The sequence below is a fragment of the Ruditapes philippinarum genome, unplaced genomic scaffold (assembly GCF_026571515.1).
Source record: "Ruditapes philippinarum isolate M1 unplaced genomic scaffold, ASM2657151v2 ctg799_1_1_1_1, whole genome shotgun sequence".
Taxonomy (NCBI): Eukaryota; Metazoa; Mollusca; class Bivalvia; order Venerida; family Veneridae; genus Ruditapes; species Ruditapes philippinarum.
The window spans coordinates 14,136-37,231 of record NW_026863240.1 but is presented as its reverse complement, the minus strand read 5'-3'; the positions used below and the strand labels follow the sequence as shown (position 1 = coordinate 37,231).

The following is a 23,096-nucleotide window of genomic DNA, read 5'->3' as shown; positions in this document are numbered from 1 at the left end:
CAAATAGGCTTAAAATATGGCAAATATAACAATATTTGTGATTGAAAACATTTTTATGCCACCGCAGCATCTGCAATGCGGTGGCATATAGCGATTCAACTGTTTGTGTGTATGTTTCTGTGTTTTATAGATTATATAGTGAACTTAAAAAATCTTCTTGTGAAAAACCACAAGGTCAATTTCAACCAAACTTGGCAGGATTGACTTTGGTGAAGGGCCCATGCAGAAATCAGGTTGCCATAGCAACCAAAAGGAATTATAAGGATCAATTTAAATAATCTTCTTGTAAAGACCCACAAAGCCTAGAGCATAGATATTTTGCATAAGCCATTGTCTGATAGACCACTACCAAGATTGTTCAAATTATAGCCCTGGGGTCAAAATTGGCACGTCCTGGGGGTTCATTGATTTTCACTATATGTACATATAGTAAAAACTTAAAATACCTTCTAGGCTTAGAGCTTTGATATTTTGTATATGATATCATCTATTGGTATTCTATCAAAGTTGTTCAAATTTTGCCTCTAGTGTAAAAATTAGCCCCGCCCTGGGGGTCATAGGTTTTCCTTATACGTATATAGTAAAAACTTTAAAAAATCATCTTTTCGAAATTGACAAATGCTAGAGGTTAGATATTTTGCATGAAACATTTTGAGTGAACCTCTACCAAGATTGTTCAAATTATAGCCCTGGGGTCAAAATTGGCCCCGCCTAAGGGGGTCATTGATTTTCACTATGTACACATAGTAAATAAAATCTTAAATCTTCTTGTCTGAAGGTACAAGGATTAAAGCTTTGATATTTTGTATATTATATCATCTATAGATACTCTACCAAAGTTGTTCAAATTTTGCCTCTAGTGTCAAATTTTGGGCCCCGCCTTGTGGGTCATTGATTTTCACTATGAACATGTAGTAAAAAATCTACTTGTCTGAAGGTACAATGTTTAGAGCTTTGATATTTGGTATATAATATCATCTATGGGTCATCTACCAAAACTTACAATTTTCATGAAAAAAATGATGATTTTTTAGCTCATCGCTCTATAGCTGTTGGTGAGCTTTTAGGATCGTTGAATGTCGTCTGTCCACATTTGTTCGTTTACACTCTAGCCGTCACATTTTGCCTTAATCTTCATCAAACTTGGTCAGGATGCTTGGTCTAGGAAATTGCTCGGATAGGTTTGAACATGGGTCATCTCGGATGAAAAACTAGGTCACAGGACCTAAAAAATAGAAAAATCTTGTTAACACTCTAGTGGCTACTGTTTTGATTCAAATATCCTGGAAATTTGTCTGAAATTTTGTTTTGATTATTTTTAGGTCAAGTTCAAATATGGGTTACCTGGAATCAAAAACTAGGTCACACCGCCCAAATACGGAAAAACCTTGTAAACACTCTAGTGGTCACATTTTTGACTCATTTGTCATCAAACTTGGTCAGGATGCTTGTATAGGTAATTGCTCGGATGAGTTCGAACATGGGTCATCTCGGATGAAAAACTAGGTCACAGGAGCTAAAAAATAGAAAAGTCTTGTTAAAACTCTAATGGATACTGTTTTGATCCAAATATCCTGGAAATTGGTCTGAAAGTTTGTTTTGATGATTTCTAGGTCAAGTTTGAATATGGGTCACCTGGGGTCAAAAACTAGGTCACACTGCTCAAATATGAAAAATCCTTGTTAACACTCTAGTGGTCACATTTTTGACTCACCTGACATGAAAATTGGTCAGGATCCTTGTCTAGGTAATTGCTGGGATGAGTTCGATGGGTCAGGTGAGCGATCTAGTGCCATCTTGGCCCTCTTGTTTTATAACTTCTTTATGTCTTACTGCATCTACTTGGAATTTCATATATGTGTGTCTTATTATCACTCAAGTCATTTTGGAGAAGGTTCGATACTCTAGCTTGACTTTTTCCAGAATTATGTCCCCCTTGCACTTAGATTTCTTTCCAGAAATTATTATTTTTTACTCAAGCTTCCTCATTTCTTATAGCATTTATTTCAAACTCCAACATTATAATAATGTGACAAGGGTTATAAATCTAGCGTCTATATGTCCAGAAATTCATTATCAACACCTGCTTCATATGTGATGAGATTTATAAGACATAGGTTTCCATGATTATTTTCATTTTGAACTTGAAATTACTTAAAAATGTTTTTGAATTTTATTTTTTGTTACTATAAATGGTATATTTGAAAATTGTTATTTTTTCACTTTTCTTCTTTTTGACTATAAATGGTATCTTCTTTAAACTTAGATAATTGTTCTTTGTTACACAATAATGTTCATAAGTGTAGTTTCTTTATTTTGAGAGTTATCTCCCCTTAGTTTTAGAATTTTGCTTTTAAAAATGTTATATTCTGGTAACAACCAGGGATGTTTTAAGATTTACCCTCAGAGTCTCTGTTAGTTTGTCTGTCTGTCCATTCTTAAAGATCACTTTTAAAGAACTTTTCCAACAACTGTACTTAAAATAGAGAAAAGTTGAAACATTAGTTATACATATTCATCCTGAGAAAATTGGATCTTTTACAGGTTACTGTACATTAAGGTTCTCATTGACCGCCGTACAGTGACCTACTTTTGGCTCAAAATTCATATCTTTGGCTAATACTCCGTGGAAATTGCATGGAGGTAAATTATCACCATTTTGTGCTTCAAAATTAACTCTTTAAGGACATGACTGGTGACATGTCCGGGGTCCGTACTCGACAGCGCAAGCTGCATTTTGTGCCCTCGCGGGCGGATGGACCCTCATTAAGCTTAAACTACTGACTGACTGGATCTTTTGATTATCTGTTGTATAAAACATAATTTCCTTACTAGGCAGGAAAAATTAACACATTACTAAGATATAGACAAACTAAGATCTCAAAAGATTTAAGTTCATTCATTCAATGCCATTATTCAATGACTAATGGCCCTTCAGAATATTGCTGGGGTTCTAACCCGTAAGGGTTTATGGATTGCTTGCAATAATAAGATAATTTCTTGTACTACATTTGAAAACTGTTTTATACTTGCAGTCTCACAAGATGGGCTGGCCATTCCTCGAACCTGTAGATCCTACTGAAGTGCCTGATTACTACAATATCATCAAAGATCCTATGGGTATGTTTAAAAACCAGTCTGATTGTGTGTTAAGATATGGATGTTTAAGTATCATTACTTTGAAATATTTGAAGATACATCAATTAAGCAGAATATAGAACGTTGCCTGGAGCTTTAATATCTACACAGAAGCGTACATGTATATTGTTTTTTATGCTCCCCAAAGGGTGAGCAGTCGCCGCTTCGTCCGTCCAGTTGTCCAGCCTTCCACTCTTCTTGTCTGGGACCTAACTCTGTAACAAGAAGAGGTATCAACATGAAACTTTGTAGGTAGATAGATCTCATTGGGTAGATGTGCATTGCAAAAGAACCATAACTCTGCCTTGCCTAATTTTGGAGTTATTGCCCTTTGTTCTTTTTTTAGCTCGACTTTTTTTTTTTTTGAAAAAAAAAGTAGAGGTATTGTTATAGTCAGGTCGGCGTTGCCGTTGCCGTCCGAAAACTTGTACCTGGATCATAACTTTTTTATTTCTTGGTGTATTGTCTTCATACTTGGCCACAACAATCCTTGGGACAAGACCTTTCAGTAGACCACACTAACCTTGACCTTCATCCATAAATGACCTTGACCTTCAAGGTTAAAAGTCCAATTTTTGCTTGTTCATGCTGTTATTGGCTGTTACTTTGTTATTTTTGAATGGATTGTCTTCAAACTTGAACATAATAATCTTCAAGGATATCCCTTAAAAATAACCAGTCAGACCTTGACATTCACTCCTCAATGACCTTGACTTTGAAGGTCAAATTATTGAAATTATCATTTTTTTGGCTATTATTGGCTGTAACTTTGTTATTTTTGAATGGATTGTCTTCAAACTTGAACATAATAATCTTCAAAGATAACTGTTAAAAATATACCGAAAGACCTTGACCTTCACTCATTAATGACATTGCCTTTGAAGGTCAAATTATTGAAATTTTCATTGTTTTGGCAGTAACTGACTGTAACTTTGCTATTTTTGAAGGGACAAACTTCATATTATAACAGAACATTCTTAAGGACCAGACCTTGTTGTTTATCAAACCCAAATTTGCTTGGGCTCTTTAATGACCTTCACCTTGAAGGTTATATTACTGAATTTTCTCAGATTGTGCATTTATTGGTGTGTGTGTATGTATAGTATATGTATTATATATATATATATATATATATATATATAAATGTGTGTGTGTATATATATACATATATGCAGGTATATATATATATATATATATATATATTATATATTGATATTGTTGCTATTTTTTAGAAATTGCGTCATTTTTTTCTATTTTTAGAAATTGCGTCATTTTTGTTCTATTTTTAGAAATTGCGTCATTGTTTCTATTTTTAGAAATTGCGTCATTTTTTCTATTTTTAGAAATTGCGTCATGTTTTTCTATTTTTAGAAATTGCGTCATTTTATCTATTTTTAGAAATTGTGTCATTGTTGCTATTTTTAGAAATGGCGTCATTTTTTTCTACTTTTAGAAATGGCGTCATTTTTCTATTTTTAGAAATTGCGTCATTGTTTTTCTATTTTTAGAAATTGCGTCATTTTTTTCAATTTTTAGAAATTGTGTCATTGTTGCTATTTTTAGAAATTGCGTCATTTTTTTCTATTTTTAGAAATGGCGTCATTTTTTCTATTTTTAGAAATTGCGTCATTTTTTTCCCTATTTTTAGAAATTGCGTCATTGTTTTTCTATTTTTAGAAATTGCGTCATTTTTTTCTATTTTGAGAAATTGCGTCATTTTTTCTATTTTTAGAAATTGCGTCATTGTTGCTATTTTTAGAAATTGCGAAGTGTTGCTATTTTTAGAAATATGCTTAATGTTTCTATTCATATATATACAAAATATATAAACAAAACTAATGTGACAAGACAGACCAACTAAATTTATAAAAAGGAAACATCAATATATGTTCAAACCTTTCTGTGTTTGCGTTTAGAAAAAGTAAAAAGTCGAGCGTTGCCCCCGCCCGGGGGTGGCTCTTGTTAACTTTGAACGTTGTCCAGGACATAACTCAGAAACTATAAGAGATATCAACATGAAACTTAGTAGGTAGATAGATCTCATTGGGTAGAAGTGCAATGCATAAGAACCATAATTCTGCCTTGCCTAATTTTGAAGTTATTGCCCTTTGTTTATTTTAACATTTTGAACTTTGTCTAGGACATAACTATAAAACTATAAGAGATATCAGCATGAAACTTTGTATGTAGATAGATGTCATTTGGTTGAAGTGCAGTGCAAAAGAACCATAATTCTACCTTGCCTAATTTTGGAGTAATTGCCCATTGCTCATTTTTAGCTTGGCCTTTTTTTTTCTTTTTTTTTTAAGTAGAGGTATTGTTATAGTCCTGGCGGCTTTGCCGTCCGCAATTTTGTACCTGGATCATAACTTTTTTAGTTCTTGGTGTATTGTCTTCATACTTGGCCACAACAACCCTTGGGACAAGACCTTTCAGTACACCACACCAACCTTGACCTTCATCCATAAAGGTCAAAAGTCCAAATTTTGCTTGTTCTTGCTATTACTGGCTGTTATTTTGTTATTTTTGAATGGATTGTCTTCAAACTTGAACATAATAATCTTCAAGGATAGCCCTTAAAAATAACCAGACAGACCTTGACCTTCACTCATAAATGACCTTGACTTTGAAGGTCAAATTATTGAAATTTTCAATTTTTTTTTTGGCTATTACTGGCTGTTATTTTGTTATTAGTCCCCTACCGGTTTACCGGAGGTGACTTTAGGTTTTCTGTCCGTCCGTCTGTCTGTCAGTCCGTCCGTCCATAAAACTGGATCCCGCGATAACTTGAAAAGTACTGAAAATATTTTTATGAAACTTGATATATGGATAGATGGCAGTATGGAGATTATGCACGTCTTTTTCTTTTCTTCCTATGTTGAAAATTCTGTTTGCTATGGCAACAAAAAGACTGAAAATATGGCAATTTTTACACATAAACTGGATCCAGTGTTAACACAAAAAGTAATAGAAATATTTTTTATGAAACTTGTAATATGTGTAGATGGCAGTCTGGAGATTATGCACGTCTTTTCTTTTCTTCCTTTGTTGAAAATTCTGGTTGCTATGGCAACACATAGACTGAAAATATGGCAAATTTTACACATAAACTGAATCCAGTGATAACTCAAAAAGTACTGGAAATATTTTTATGAAACTTGACATATGGGTAGATGGCAGTCTTGAGATTATGCATGTCTTATCTGTTCTTCCTATTTTGAAAAAAATATTGGTTGCGTTGGCAACAAATAGGCTTAAAACATGGCAAATATAACAATATTTGCGATTAGTCAAAAAGAGCTGAAAATTTTTATGAAATTGCATCTTTAATTCCAGAGTTATCTCCTCTTTAAGAATTTTGCTTTTTAAAATGTTATATTTTGGTAACAGGGATGTTTCAAATATTAACTTTAGAGTGTCCTTCAGTCCGTCTGTCCATAAAAACTGTTTCCTGTGATCACTTTTAAAGAACTTTTCCAACAAATTTACTTAAAATAGAGAAAAATTGAAACATTAGTGAATGGCCAATGGCCCTTCAGAATCTAACCGGTAGGGAACTTATGGATTGCTTGCAATACTATGATAATTGCTTGTTTTTGAATGGATTGTCTTCAATCTTGAACAAAATAATCTTCAAGGATAGCCCTTAAAAATAACCAGACAGACCTTGACCTTCACCAGGCTGTCAACCAATTCCTATATTCCTATAAAACTCCTATATTTTGGGTTGGAATCCTATATTTTAAAAAGCCTCCTATTTTTCCTATATTCTCCTATATTTTGAATATTTTTCCTATATTTTTTTAAAAATATATTGCCGAGGAATTCAAAGAGATTTAAATTTTGGTACTGCTTTTGGCCTTTTGTATTTTACAGGTAAGAGAATGTGTATGCCTGCATCAGCATCACATTACTATGCTCAAGGCTGCTGTGCTCCACGTAGCAATCTGCATGGTCACCATGAAAAGCAGTGCATCAGTATGTCAACTTTATTTCAGGTGACCATTCAGATGATGGCATTGCTGTAACTTTCTTCCAGGATGCTGATGCTGTGGTTTAAAGCTAATGCAGGCTGTCCGCTGTGTCCCTAAAATTCTTAAAAAAATCCTAATTTTTTCAGTTTGGCTAAAATTACTAAAAAAGTGAAAAATTCAAAGGGAGTTCCTAAAGATGCCCTATTTTTTCACTGAAATTCCTCATTTTTTTATCTTTTGTTATACCCGTAAACATACTTATAACTTGTAACCCTGTCAAAATAATCACGGACATAACTAAGTCAACCATGTTTTGAACATGGTCAAAAATGATTTGGCCATGATTTGCCAACTCAAAATTGATGACATTGAAATGGTTTCGTTTTAACTAAAAGTTATTTTGACTATGTCAGAAACATTGCTATTTCATAATCAAAGCAGTTGTTGATAATCATGTTGACAGCAAAAATACTACCATATCATGGTCCTGAAACTCAAATCATAACCATAAGAGTCCACTTATTCTGAAATATTTTGACACTTTTTTGCCAACTCCAGATATCTTGAATTTTATGTTTGTTCATTTTATCCAAATTTCTGAAGTGGTCCATTTATATCATATCATATTTGAAAATGATCATTATGAAGCTGTTGTAACACAATCTTAATTAAAAACATGTATAAATAGTTGTCAAAAATTAATGTACAATTTGTTTACTCACAACTCTTTTATATAAATCTGCATAATATCAACAACATTGTAAAGTACTGAATGGGTTAACATAGACTTTGAAAAATTAATTCTTTCCCTCATACTTATTTATCCTTTTCGATGTCTTTGTAGGAGAAATTGCTTATTTTGCCACACAGTTTTCAATTTCATTCAATTCTTGTTCTTTCATTCATCTGGTACAATTTAGGAAAATGCAGACTCATATAATTAATCACACTCAAAAATAATTTGGCAGTTCAGTAATATAAAGCTCATTTCCAGTTACAATGTACACACATTTTGCAATTATGTGATCTAGATAAACTGCAATTGAATGGTCTGTGTGATGAACTTTTTTGATGTGCAATTATTTGTGTTGATTATAGATGCTTCCCATTTATTCAAATGACTGTACTACGGCAAATGCCTTTTTACTTCCTACTTGTACAAAAAATTTCATTTGTCCATATTCAAAAGCTGCATTGTGCAAGAATTTTACTGTATAAGAATTCCTTTTAGACACTTGTGGTTATAACATTCCCAAAACATAGGTAAAACATGTTCTTTTTGACATGTTCAGCCAATTTAAAAAAATATGGTTTGAACATGATTTGACTAAGACCATTTCCACAGGGGAGGCAGTTGACCAGTGAGTCCACACTGGTAGCACCTTTGCTCTAACTAAACTAGAGCATTATTTGTGAGTTACTTTTGTGTCAAAAATGCAAAGATTAGCCCTCATCATGGTCCTTTGGGACCTTAGTTTATTTAGTTATAAAATTGCAAATTTTAGCCCTAAAATTTCGATTACGTACCCTAACATTCCTTATTTTAGCCCTAAAATTTCTGAAATATTACCCTAAAATTCACCCTAATTTTATGTCGGAAGGTGCTGGACAGCCTACTAATGGTGTCCTTCACTTATACGGTAGACATTTTATTGTAGAAACATCATGTGTAAAAGTAAGAATAATTTACATTTATATAAGCATTGGTAAGTTAAACAATTTAAGTTGAAAACTCCTATTTTTTGCCTCTAAATGGTCCAAAAACTCCTATATTTCCTGCAAAAATATTCCTATATTCCTCCTTTATTTTGGTTGACAGCCTGCTTCACTCATAAATGACCTTGACTTAGAAGGTCAAATTTTTGAAATTTTCATTTATTTGGCTATTACTGGCTGTAATTTTGTTATACCCCCGAAACGAAGTTTGGGGGGGAGGAATATAGGAGTCACCCGGTGGTCGGTCGGTCCAGACGTCCGTTGCATTTTCCTTGTCCGAGGCGTAACTTGAAGACTAATGGTTGGAATTCAATATAACTTCATACAATGGTCAAGCACATTGAGAAGAAGTGCAGTGCACAAGAACCATAACTCTATCGTCACTAATTACAGAGTTATTGCCCTTTGTTACTTTTTCTTGTCCGGAGCATAACTTGAAAACTTCTGGTTGGAATTCAGAACAACTTCATACAATGGTCAAGCACAATAAGGGGAAGTGCAGTGCATAAGAACCATAACTCTATCTAAAGTAATTTCAGAGTTCTTGCCCTTTGTTATTTTTCCATTGCTTTTTTTTGTCCGAGGCGTAACTTGAAGACTAATGGTTGGAATTCAATATAACTTCATACAATGGTCAAGCACATTGAGAAGAAGTGCAGTGCACAAGAACCATAACTCTATCGTCACTAATTACAGAGTTATTGCCCTTTGTTACTTTTCTTTGTCCGAGGCATAACTTGAAAACTACTGCTTGGAATTCAAAACAACTTCATACAATGGTCAAGCACAATAAGAGTAAGTGCAGATCATAAGAACCATAACTCTATCTAAAGTAATTACAGAGTTATTGCCCTTTGTTACTTTTCCATTGCTTATTTTTGTCCGGAGCATTACTGGAAGACTAATGGTTGGAATTCAATACAACTTAATACAATGATCAAGCACATTAAGAGGAAGTGCAGTGCACAAGAACCATAACTCCATCTTGACTAATAACAGAGTTATTGCCCTTTGCTACTTTCCTTGTCCATTGCATAACTTGAAAACTGCCAGTTGGAATTCAATACAACTTCATACAATCGTCAAGCACAATAAGAGGAAGTGCAGTGCACAAGAACCATAACACTGTCTAGAGTAATTATTGAGCTACTGCCCTTTGTTACTTTTCCATTGCTTTTTTCTTGTCCAGAGCATAACTTGAAAAGTACTATTTGGAATTCAATACAATTTCATTCAATGGTCAATTATATTGAGAGGAAGGGCAGTGCACAGAAACCATAACTCTTTCTTGACTCATTTTAGAGTTTTTAAACCCCAGAACAACGAAGTTGTAAGGGGGATATACTGGAATCAGCTTGTCCGTCCAGACGTCTCCCTGTCCGTCCGTCGGTTTTTCCGCCCAATAACTTGAGATTCCTTTGGCCCACAGTCTTCATATTTGGCATGGAGGTTAGTCATGATTAGTAGATGACCCCTATTGATTTTGGGGTCAAAGGTCAAGGTCACAGGGGCCTTGACTTTAAAAAGCTTGTCTGCCCAATAACTTGAGATTCCTTTGGCCAACAGTCTTCATATTTGGCATGGAGGTTAGTCATGATTAGTAGATGTCCCCTATTGATTTTGGGGTCAAAGGTCAAGGTCACAGGGGCCTTGACTAAAAAAAAGCTTGTCCGCCCAATAACTTGAGATTCCTTTGACCTACAGTCTATATATTTGGCATGGAGGTTAGTGATGATTAGTAGATGACCCCTATTGTTTTTGAGGTCACTGGGTCAAAGTTCAAGGTCACAGGGGCCTTGACTTAAAAAAAAGCTTGTCGTCCAAAAACTTGAGATTCCTTTGCCCCACAGTCTTCATATTTGGCATGGAGGTTAGTCATGATTTGTAAATGACCCCTATTGATTTTCAGGTCACTGGGTCAAGGTCACAGGGGCCTTGACTAAAAAAACTTGATTTTAAAATTTTCACATTTGAAGCATGGAGAATACATATCTTAGCAATGAACTAGCTTAGTAACCTCAGATTTGGCTGGGTGGTTGTCCTTGAGTTCTAAATGGCCACTGTCTGACAATAAAAAAAGTGGTATGCGGGGGTATTCACGCCATGAGAGTGGCAGTTCTAGTTGCCCTTTGTTAACCAGGTTTTCCGAAGGAAAAAACTGGTTATTAGATTGAGGTATGTTGGCGGGCGGACGGGCAGGCGTAAACAATTTCTTCTGTGCGCAACTCCTTCTACATTTCTCAACAGATTTTGACCAAACTTTCACAGAAGCTTTGTCATCAAGTGCCCTGGCGCATATTGTCAGGGTTTTTCGATTGGATAATATTTGACCTAACTATGGCCCCTTTGTTTTTTTTCTTATATATAGAATATATAGTGAAAATTTCTTCTGTGCGCAACTCCTCCTACATTTCTCAACGGATTCTGACCAAACTTTCAAAGAAGCTTTGTCATCAAGTGCCCTGGGGCATATTGTCGGGGTTTTGCGATTGAATAATATTTGACCTAATTATGGCCCTTTGTTTTTTTTCCTTATAAAGAATATATAGTTGAACAATTTCTTCTGTGCCCAACTCTTCCTACTTTTCTCCACGGATTTTTGACCAAACTTTCACAGAACCTTTGTCATCAAGTGCCCTGGCGCATATTGTCGGGGGGTTTTGGATTGGATAATATTTGACCTAATTATGGCCCTTTGTTTTTTTTTCCTTATATAGAATATATAGTGAACATTTTCTTCTGTGCTGAACTCCCTCTACATTTCTCAACTGATTTTGACCAAACTTTCACAGAAAACTTTGTCATCAAGTGCCCTGGTGCATGTTGTCAGGGTTTTGTGATTGGTTAATATTTGACCTAATTATGGCCCTTGTTTTTTTTTCCATATACAGAATATATAGTGAACAATTTCTATCGTGCGCAACTTCTCCTACATTTCTCAACGGATTTTGACCAAACTTTCACAGAAGCTTTGTTATCAAGTGCCCTGGCGCATATTGTTGGGGTTTTTGTGATTGGATAATATTTGACCTAATTATGGCACTTTGTTTTTTTTCCTTATACAGAATTATCAATTATATAGTGTACACATTCTTCTGTGCGCAACTCCTCCTAAACATTTCTGATCAACGGATTCTGACCAAATACTTTCAAAGAAGCTTTTTCATCAAGTGCCCTGGGGCATTTGTCGGGGTTTTGCGATTGAATAATATTTGACCTAATTATGGCCCTTTGTTTTTTTTCCTTATAAAGAAATTATTAGTGAACAATTTCTTCTGTGCGCAACTCCTCCTACATTTCTCCACTTATTTTGACCAAACTTTCACAGAACCTTTGTCATCAAGTGCCCTGGCGCATATTGTCGGGGGTTTTTGCGATTGGATAATATTTGACCTAATTATGGCCCTTTGTTTTTTTTCCTTATATAATATAGTGAACATTTTCTTCTGTGCTGAACTCCCTCTACATTTCTCAACTGATTTTGACCAAACTTTCACAGAAACTTTGTCATCAAGTGCCCTGGTTGCATGTTGTCAGGGTTTTGTGTGATTGGATAATATTTGACCTAATTATGGCCCTTTGTTTTTTTCCATATACAGAATATATAGTGAACAATTTTCTATCGTGCGCAACTTCTCCTACATTTCTCAACGGATTTTGACCAAACTTTCACAGAAGCTTGTTTTCAAGTGCCCTGGCGCATATTGTTGGGGTTTTGTGATTGGATAAATATTTGACCAATTATGGCGCTTTGTTTTTTTTCCTTATACAAAATTATCAATATATAGTGTACACATTCTTCTGTGCTGAACTCATCCTACATTTCTCAACGTATTTTGTTCAAACTTTCACAGAAGCTTTGTCATCAAGTGCCCGGGGTTTTGTGATTGGATAATTTTTTACCTAATTATGGCCCTTTGTTTTTTTTCCTTATACAGAATATATAGTGAACACTTCTTCAGTAGCAATTCCTCCTACATTATTCATGTTTTACATTGCACATAGTTACATTGTTTGTTGCTGGTATTTGTATTTCAAATACAACATATTTATCTACAATGGTAATAATTGAAAACCTGGTTTCATGGCATTGCCATGTTTCTTGTTACTTTTGAATGTCCAGTGCATAACTTGAAAATTAATGTTTGGAATTCAATGAAACTTCATGAAATGGTCAAGGGCAGTGAGATGAAGTGCAGTGCAGAAGAAGCATAACTCTATTTTCACTAATTTTAGTTATTGCCCTTTGTTACTTTTTTGTCAAGTTGAAAATTTGAATACTAGTATTTGGAATTCAATACAACTTCATACAATGGTCAAGCGAATGAGAGAAAGTGCATTGTACAATAACCATAACTCCATCTTCAGTATTTGTAGAGTTATTGCCCTTTGTTACTTTTCTTTGTCCAGTGTATAACTTAAAACTAATGTTTAGAATTCAATGCAACTTCATACAATGGTCAAGCGCAATGAGAGGAAGTGCAGTGCTCAAGAAGCGTAACTCTTTCTGGATTTAGTACAGAGCAATTCAATAAAACTTCATCAGTGGTCAACCATATTGTAAGGAAATGCATCATACAAAAACCATAACTATCTTGAATTGCCCACAACCATAACTCTATATTTCAATTCTTTTACAAGATATTCTGTTACTAGTAACTTCCTCATTTCCGGGTATTAATCACATTTAGTGATAGTTCTAGTTTTTTTAGTTATTGCCCTTTGTTAGTTTTCATATTTCATTTTTGTCCTGGCCATTTCTCCTAAACTATATTGTTCACAAGGCGAGGTCACATTGACCTTGTAGGTAAAAACGGTTTCCGATCAATTACTTGACAACCTCTAATGATTTTGGGGTCAAGGGGTCAAAGATTAAGGTTGCATTAATCTTGTAGGTAAAAACGGTTTCCGATCAATAACTTGACAAGCTATGGGCTGTTGGCCCTCAAATTTGTAGGTGCATTGGTCTTGGCCAGTAGATGACAATGATGTTGGGGTCAGGGGAACATAGGGTCAAGGTTTCATTGACCTTGTATTTCAAAATGGTTTTCTATCAATAACTGGACAACCCATGGACCCTTGACCTTCAAGCTTTACAGATGCATTGCTTTTGGTTAGAAGATGACCTCAATGGATTTTTTGGTGTTAAGGGGTCAGAGGTCAAGATCACATTGACCATATAGGTAACAACGCTTTCTGATCAATATCCCAACTCATGGGTCCTTTACCTTCAAACTTCACAGGTGTATTGGTCTTGGCCAGTAGATAACCCCTATTGATTTAAGGGTCAAAGGTCAATGTCATATTGACCTTGTATGTAAAGACTTTCTGATCAATAACTCAACAACTCAAGTTGCATTGGTTGATATTTTTTTTATTATGCCCCTTGGCATATAGTAATTGAACTTGTCCGTCTGTCCGTACAAGGTTAACCTAGAACGGCAAGTTGGATTTTTCTTAAGTTCTATCTGTACCGATGGCTTCTAAGTTTACACACTTACTAATCAATACAAAGTACATAATCTGGGCAAGTTACATAACTATGGCTTTCATATTTACCAAGTTATTGCCCTTTTCAGCACTTAGAAAATGAATAATGGTTAACCTAAAACGGCAAGTTGGAAATATCTTAAGTTCTATCTATACTAATGGCTTTATAATTTCCACACTTACTTATCAATACAAAGTACATGATATTGCCAAGTTATATAACTGTGTCATCCATGTTTCCCAGTTATTTCCCTTTTTTCACTTTGAAAATAAGGCCTTGTCTGGTTAACCTATTTCGGCAAGTTGGATTTATCTTAAATTTCTCCTAATTGCTTAATTTCTTTAATGATATTTTTCATATTTAGTAGGTGGATACCTTTGATGGTCCTCTAATTTTTTGTGGAGTAAGCGGTCTCTAGGGTCAAGGTCACTGATTTAAAAAATAAATATAAACATTTTTGCTCATACAGCCTTTATTTTTTAGTTGATGTCTTAGTTTAATACAAACATGCCAAGGGAGGTCCTCCTTCTTTGGGTGTAGTAAGGGGTCATTTGGGTCAAGGTCAATGTTACCAATGTCAAGGTCACCAATGTTAAAAATAGATTTTTACATTTTTACAGGTGTATTGACCTTATTCTATAGACAGATGTTATTTATAATTGATAGAAACATAAACTTTGATGGAGTTAGTGGTCAGTTGGGTCAAGGTCACCTGTGCTAAAAAAAGATTTTTACACATTTGCTCATACAGCCTTTATTAGTGTGACAGATATATTTTATATTTGGTAGGAAGATAACTTGCATGGTATTCATCCTTTTGATTGGGGTAGGGATCAGTGGGTCTAGGTCACTTGTGCTAAAAATAGATTTTTACACTTTTGCCTATACAGCTTTTATTTATTGACAGATGTATTTCATATTTGGTAGGAAGATAACTTGCATGGTATTCTTCCTTTGGATGGAGTAAGGGGTCAGTTGGGTCAAGGTCACCAGTGCTCAAAATAGATTTTTACACTTTTGCCCATGCAGCCTTTATTTATTGACAGATGTATTTCATATTTGATAGGAAGATAACTTACAATCATGATATTCTTCTTTTGGATAGAGTTAGGGGTCTGTTTGGTCAAGGTCACCAGTGCTCAAAATAGATTTTTACACTTTTGCCCATACATCCTTTATTTAATGACAGATGTATTTCATATTTGGTAGGAAGATAACTTGCATGAAGTTGAATATTTTTCATTTTCACAAGTCAGAGCAATGACTTGGCAACTTATATTTTTCACAATTACAAAATGCCATGACTTTGTCAAGCTATATAACTTGTGTTTACAATTTTTTGGCAATTTTTCTGTCCTTAACTGAGTGAATGGGTAAACATTTTTTGAAATATTGCTACTGACAAGAATCTGAGCCGGGGGCATTTGTGTTTAACAAACACGTTCTTGTTAAACTAAAAATCCTTTTGGTATACACATTTTAATATAACAACTTGGCTGTCATTAATGAGGCCTACTTGATTCATAAAATTTATGCATATATATTATTTGGTAAGATTTGAAATAACTTTGTCATAAAATTGCTGCACACAACCTTTGCGGTCACAATTACCTAGTGACTAATCATGACCAGTAATTAACCCTTATTGATTTTTTGGTCACTAGGTCAAAAGTCAGTCATAACAACCCGATCACATGACTAATTGGCTGCCGATAATTTTAACAAGACATGTTTTACAAACATATCTTGTTAAAATATAGTAGTAAAATAAATTGCTCTGTCATGACAATTTTTGTTTACAGACCTGTCGCAAGTAGAAGCAAACATGGATGCACACCAGTATAGAAGACTGACAGACTTTATCAAGGATGTAACAAAAGTCTTCAACAATTGCCGTTTATATAATCCTCCAGATACACCATTCTTCCAGTGTGCCGAGGTTTTAGAAACATTCTTTGTTCAAAGACTTAAAGCCCTGAAGGATAAATTCTTACATTCTACATAGGAATAGCTAATATTGTGCAAGTTGATATGATGAACTGTTTTTGTTCAAAGAACTGAATACATAAATTGCTACAATTAAGAATAAATGTCTGAACTTTTATATAAATCTGTAGATGAAAACCTGCTGACTAAAGTGTATTTAACACATCGTTTTTCTTTATTTCCCAAATGCAATGTATTAAAGCGATTATCAAAATTGTGTACTTACATATTTTTAAGAGTATTTTTTTAAACCAATCTATGTTTCAAAGGAGAAATTTTCTTTTTGTTCATAAGTTTTTTGTAAGGTTTAAGTCATAGGTCATGGAAACCATCAAGTTTTACTGTTTAAGGAAGACCTGAAGTGCACGGGGGCACATGAGTAGCAATACCAACCTTCTATAAGCTAGCTGGATAACATTGTCGCAAAAGACCCTAATAGGATTCAGGTTGTATGCTTATCAAGTGCTGACACCTCCAGGCTATTAAAATCATTGACTTTCAATTACATGCCTGTCACAAACTGCAGACTCAAATCTTGCTATGGACATGAGGAAGCTATGCTGTTAGTTTACTGAAGTTTGTTGATTTTACTTGTACCTGAGATAGTGCACGGAAGTGCACCAGTCCTCCACTGGGAAATGTGACCTTGAATGAGTTAGGATGATGTTAAACCTGATGGAAAGAGACAAATGATCATTAAAAAATGGTAATTGTTAATAAAAACAATTTGATAAATATTAATCATACATGACATTATTGTGTCAATCATTGACTTTATAAAATTAAGTAAGTTATGTCAGATTTAATGCATTTTGTCTGTTTCATAGAATTTTATTAGTTGTATAGTGTTAAAAAGAGAATGGGCATATATGGCAATAATGTATTTGTTACTTATTCAATATTGGTGATTGTTGTTTTACCTAAAATTTTGATGTTCATCATCATTTGTCATTTTGTACATATACATTATTTATTTTCCTAATGAGCAGATCAAATGTTTACTGGTACTGTTTTAAGAATGATATATTTGTTTAAAAAAAGATTTGTCAAAGCTTTATGCAAATGAAATCTTACACAAAGCAAGTTTTTTTACAGATTTTCTAGGGGCTTTGTGTTGATATAGTGGGAACAGGCCAGCTTTTGTTGATATCCATGTATTGCACAGTATGATAGTGTTTTTTTATATTTATTTTGTCACTAAGAGGCATATTGGGTAATTGTTACAGGTTTAGGAATACTCTATGGTATAATACATTGTTTATGCATTGCATTTACATTGAAATGAGATGAGATTCTTTTTGCAAGATATTTCTATTTTAAATATGTATAGATTGTATGAACAACTGTAGTAAGAATTAATATTCTATGATGTTTAAACGGGAATTACTTTTTAATGAATATATTTTGTGAGGCATTTTTTATCAAAATTGAAATATCACAAAACATGCATAGGTATTTGTACAACTACAGAAATAAGCAATATTTGGTTAAAAGTTTGGATGTTATCTACCCATATAAAAGTATCTTAAACAATAGAAATATCATCATGTATAAAAGCTTGATAACAGGCTCACATTGGAATATTTTTCCAACCATGACTTGGAAACTGCGGAGGAGTACATGAGATTTATGATAACTTACATTAAATATTATGAACCATTTTAAGATAATAATTCATTAAAGCAAAATTCTGATCACATTTTAATATGTCATAATCATGTACTAGAAGCATGCATACATTTACTAAGATATGTGTACATAAATCACTGTAGATTGTTTTCATTCTATCTTAGATATATCTTATGTATAATAAACCAGTAGAGTTAACTTCTTTTTACTTGTTATTTATTGTCCTGAATGTCTGTTGCTCTCTGGTAATTGTAGTCAGTCTGAACAAACCTGAATTTAAACTGTATTGACTGATTCAAGGGGATTGTAAAGCTTTGTATGTATGTATTCTAGGTTTAATGAGGGTCTGTCTGCCCTTTCAGGCACTAAAAGATATACTATGCTCATCCTTGAGTAAAATTTTAATCACAGAAATTTATTGAAATCTATGAAAATCTTACTGAATATGTCTAATAAAAAAAATTAGAAAACTAGGTTGGTGAAGTTTCGTTCCCTATTACAGGTAAAGTAAAGTTGGTCTTTTTTTTAGCTCACCTGTCGCCACACTCTAGCGGTCACATTTTTGCCCCAATCATCATCAAACTTTGTCAGGATGCTTATCTAGGTAATAGCTCTGATGAGTTCGAACATGGGTCATCTCGGATGATAAACTAGGTCACGAGCTAAATATAGAAAAAATCTTGTTAACACTCTAGCGGTCACATTTTTGACTCAATCATCATCAAACATGGTCAGGATGCTTGTCTAGGTAATTGTTCGGATGAGTTCAAAACATGGGTTATCTCGGATGAAAACTAGGTCACTGGAGCTAAAATTAGAAGGACCTTGTTAACACTAGTGGTCACATTTTTAGCTCGACTAGACAAAGTATATGGAGAGCTGTTCTACTCGCCCGGTGTCCGCGTCCAGATTTCCGATTTAAGTTTTGGTGCAGTAAAATATTTTTATATAATGGCACCGTCTGTCTGTCCCACTTCATTCGTGTCCGGACTGTAACATTGTCATTCATTGAGAGATTATAATATAACTTTGTCATGCATCGAATGATTTTAAAATAACTATGCATAAATGTCTACCACATCAAGACGATGTGTCCCGTCCAAGAATTACGTCTCTACCTCTAAGGTCAAGGTCACACTAACATTTTGAAGTTTCACATTATCACAATTAGAATTTATAGGTACACACAATCGTGTCCGGGCTATAACTTTGTCATGCATGGAAGGATTTTAAAATAACTTGGCAAAAATGTCTACAACATCAATAAGATATGTTGTGTTCAATAATCAAGTCCCTACCTCAAAGGTCATGGTCACTACCATTTTGAAGTTCACTTTTTCACAATTAGAGTTTATAGGTACACACATTCGGGTCCGAGTTGTAACTTTGTCATGCATCGAAGGATTTTAAAATAAATAGGCATAAATACCTACCACATCAAAAAGACATGTCGCGACAAAGACCCATGTCCCTACCTTCAAGGTCAAGGTCACACTTATAGTTTGAAGGTACTCTCTCTCTTGAGAACAGTTTGAAGATACACATTCATGTCCGACCTAACTTTGTCATGCATGGAAGGATTTTAAAATAACTTGGCACAATTGTCTACCACTTCAAGACAATGTGTTGCGGCTATGGCTCATATTCGGCTAAGGCTCATGTCTGTATGTCCCCACTTACACAACAATCATGTCCAGACTGTAACTTTGTCATGCATTGAGGGATTTTGAAATAATTTGGCACAAATGTCTATCTCATAACAACATTTTGTCGCATCCAGGAACCACGTCCCTTCTTCAGAGATCAAGGTCACACTTATATCTTGAAGGTTCATGCTAGCACAATTAGAGATTACAGGTACAATATACAAAGAGCAAGTTACTTTCATTCTCTTCTTTTCATAATACCTGCATGCTTAAGAAACCTTTTGGTGACTGGTGACAGCTCTTGTTCACTATAACTTTTTCATTCTTAAGGTATCAACTTCAAATATATGATCCTTAGAGCTTTAATATTTGTTAAATGATATCATCTATAGGTACTCTGCCAAAGTTGTTCAAATTTTGCCTCTAGTGTCAAAATTAAAATGAACTTTGATATCAGCTGACCTAGTTTTGACAAAGTGTCTTACTGTGTTGTCCTTTGATGCAGTCATGAAATTTAGGCTGTGTGAAATAGGACCTTCACCACCAAATTCACTAGACTCAAGTGCATTGATATATTCCTACTCTGATCTTTTATTGAGTTAACAATAGATTTAACCACTAATCTGATAATAAGAATTAGATAGGTCAGGGATCTATGCATTATGACAATCTTCAATTGTATAGAACAAAAAAAATCTGTTCCTACACTACTATTTAGTTTTGTATTAATGCGGTGGCATAGCATTTTCTCAAATGCAATCTTGTTTACTGTTACTTCTTAGAGGATCAACTTAATACTTCAAATATATGTTCCGTATCATCAACCACATGTTACGTGACAAGGTTCATAAATCTAGCAACAATATTGCAAGAATTATCTCCCCATAAACTTACATTTTTTACTTGAAAAATGTTATTTTTTACTATAACTTCTTTAGTTTTAAAGGTCAAACTTCAAATACTTATTCCTTATCATCAATTACATCTTATCTGACAAAGTACATAACTCTTGAAGCAATATTTTCAGATTTATCTCTTTGAAATTAGGATTTTCTTTATGAAATATTTTAACTTCTTCAAATATATATTTTTATCATTATACACGTTGTATGACAAGGTTCATAACTCTAGCGTGACTATTTTCAACATTATTCCCCCTTGAACTTGGAATTTATTTTAACAAATGTTATTTTTTTACTATAACTTAATACATGAATATACATAATTGATTTTTTTTCGTAGTTTTGTCTTCATTACTGCGTCCAACATTTTATTAGTCGAGCTTCGCTGTCTCCTGTGACAGCTATTGTTTACTCAATTGTCATCAAACTTGGTCAAGATGATGGTCTAGGTAATTGCTCGGATGAGTTCGAACATGGGTAATCTCGGATGAAAAACTAGGTCACAGGAGCTAAAATAGTAAAAATCTTGTTAACACTAGTGGCTACTGTTTGGATCCAAATATCCTGGAAATTGGTCTGAAAGTTTGTTTTGATGACTTCAGGTCCATACATGTGATATCCAGGCGGGATTAAAAAAGAAATATCTTTAAAAAAGATAATCGGCGTAAATTCAGTGCAAAATGTGTCATAGCTTTAGAATATTTTCAAAATTAATGATATTTATACTTTATAACAATATAAATGTCTAAATTGAAATATATTTGGTGGTTACTAGTATAATCTATGACAGTTGTCTAAACTTAGCTGAAACATGTATGCTCCTATAATGTCAACAAATTAGTCATGTTATTATAGATGCTAGAAGCTTTTTTGTCACCGTGACTTTTGACTACTGGTTTCAAAGTCAATACCAGATAATAACCAACCACACTACCAAATTTAGAGACTGCAAAGGCCACAATCAGCTGACAACTTGAATTTTATTGTTAAATAATATTGACTTATATGTATCTGACCTTCATTTTGTAAAAGCACTTCTGTGCATAAAATGCTGCAATTATTAGGTCATGATAATAACACCAAAATCTTTTGTTGTTTATATCTTTTATTTATGAAAGAATACAAACTATAATAAACAATCAATGGAACATATCAACTCTGAACTATACTATTTATAATGCCTTCTTATCTATCTGGCAATGAAAATGAATAATTGAAGACTTAAATCAAAACTTAAACATAACCTTACTAGTAAAAGTTATAATTATGTATTTTATAAAAAAAGGATTTCTATTAAAAATAGCACAGCTTGACTAGTATTTTGTATATACTAGGGGTATGAGGTGGAGGTACTAGTTAAGCCTACTGGCATGGCTACGTGTCGTACACCTACACAGGTTATATTTTACAATGTACTTTAAATGTGGAATGTAAAATATAAATGTTGTTCCATATATACAGAAATATATCTATTTATCTTATAATAAGTACTAAACTCAATTTTGTATAACCCATCAATGACACTGATTATCAAGTGAGACAGTTTCAGATTGAGGTAGTCAATTGGGGTGTATTTCGGTAAATTTACCTACCGGTGTAAACAAACGCCGAATAACTATGAATAAATTAATTTGTTATTATTACGCACAAAAAATAATACTTAAAGTTTTGCGATTCTTTATGATAATGTTGCATTTTAAATATATTAATTTTCGCAATTCATATCAGCTCTGGAGAATCTTTTGGTTGATAAAAAATATCGTTCATTTTCATAGAAAAACAGAAAAGCTACGAGTGAGTAGTAATCGAATGTTTAAGTAAAGGCTGAAAAACAAAAAGTCTGGTTTGTTGTTAATATTATCAACAAAATAAATTGTGCATGAAATCATATGTACTGTATATTTTTGTATTTTGATATATCTTTGTTTTGGTCATAACGTTGTGATATTTAGTTTACGATTGTATAAATATTTTTAATACAACTTTATTCTTAGAGACAAGTAAACTAAAGATTACGAATTTGTCCTTAAATTTCATAACAGCCAGTCTTTCCACCAATGAAAAACACCCTCTTTTAGCTGAAGATTTTGTAACTAACAATTTCATTTGTTACAAATCTAGGTCAAAATCCATTTTAATACAGCTACGCCGAAAAAAATCCCGATATTTCAACACTGATCCCGATTCCCGATATTACAGCTTCATGGGGTAGGAACTGTTACACGAAGGATGACTTGTGATAACTGTCACGGAGTTCGTCGGAAAACTATTGTATATACTGCAAAAACACTCGTTAAAAATGGTAATTTTCGTCTTAAAAAGTGGGTTTTGGGTGCTAAATTAAACGTTAATGATTAAGATTGTCTTACATATTGTATTATTTGTCAAAAAACTAATTCATAGAACATTTTTCATCTCCTCTTGCTTAAAATCTGGTAGTTTTGAGTAAAATATCCAAATTATTTGCCAATTCGCAAATATTGACCTGTTTTTAGCTCGACTTTTTTTTTTTTTTTAAAGTAGAGGTATTGTTATAGTCGGATGGGCGTTGCTGTTGCCGTTGCCGTTGCCGTCCGCAAACTTGTACCTGGATCATAACTTTTTTATTTCTTGG

The 23,096-nt window shown here is 33.7% G+C and overlaps 1 protein-coding gene across 1 annotated transcript in view; it reads left to right on the top strand.

The window, feature by feature from the left end:
• Positions 1-18,132, top strand: part of LOC132721565 (nucleosome-remodeling factor subunit BPTF-like) — a gene marked incomplete at its 5' end in the record, with an annotated part of 145,789 nt that extends 127,657 nt beyond the window's left edge. Inside the window, 2 exon segments of the mRNA XM_060705888.1 lie at positions 2,998-3,120; positions 16,122-18,132. Of these exon segments, the coding sequence (XP_060561871.1) occupies positions 2,998-3,120; positions 16,122-16,324 (326 nt within the window).
• Between the last annotated feature and the right edge of the window lie 4,964 nt (positions 18,133-23,096).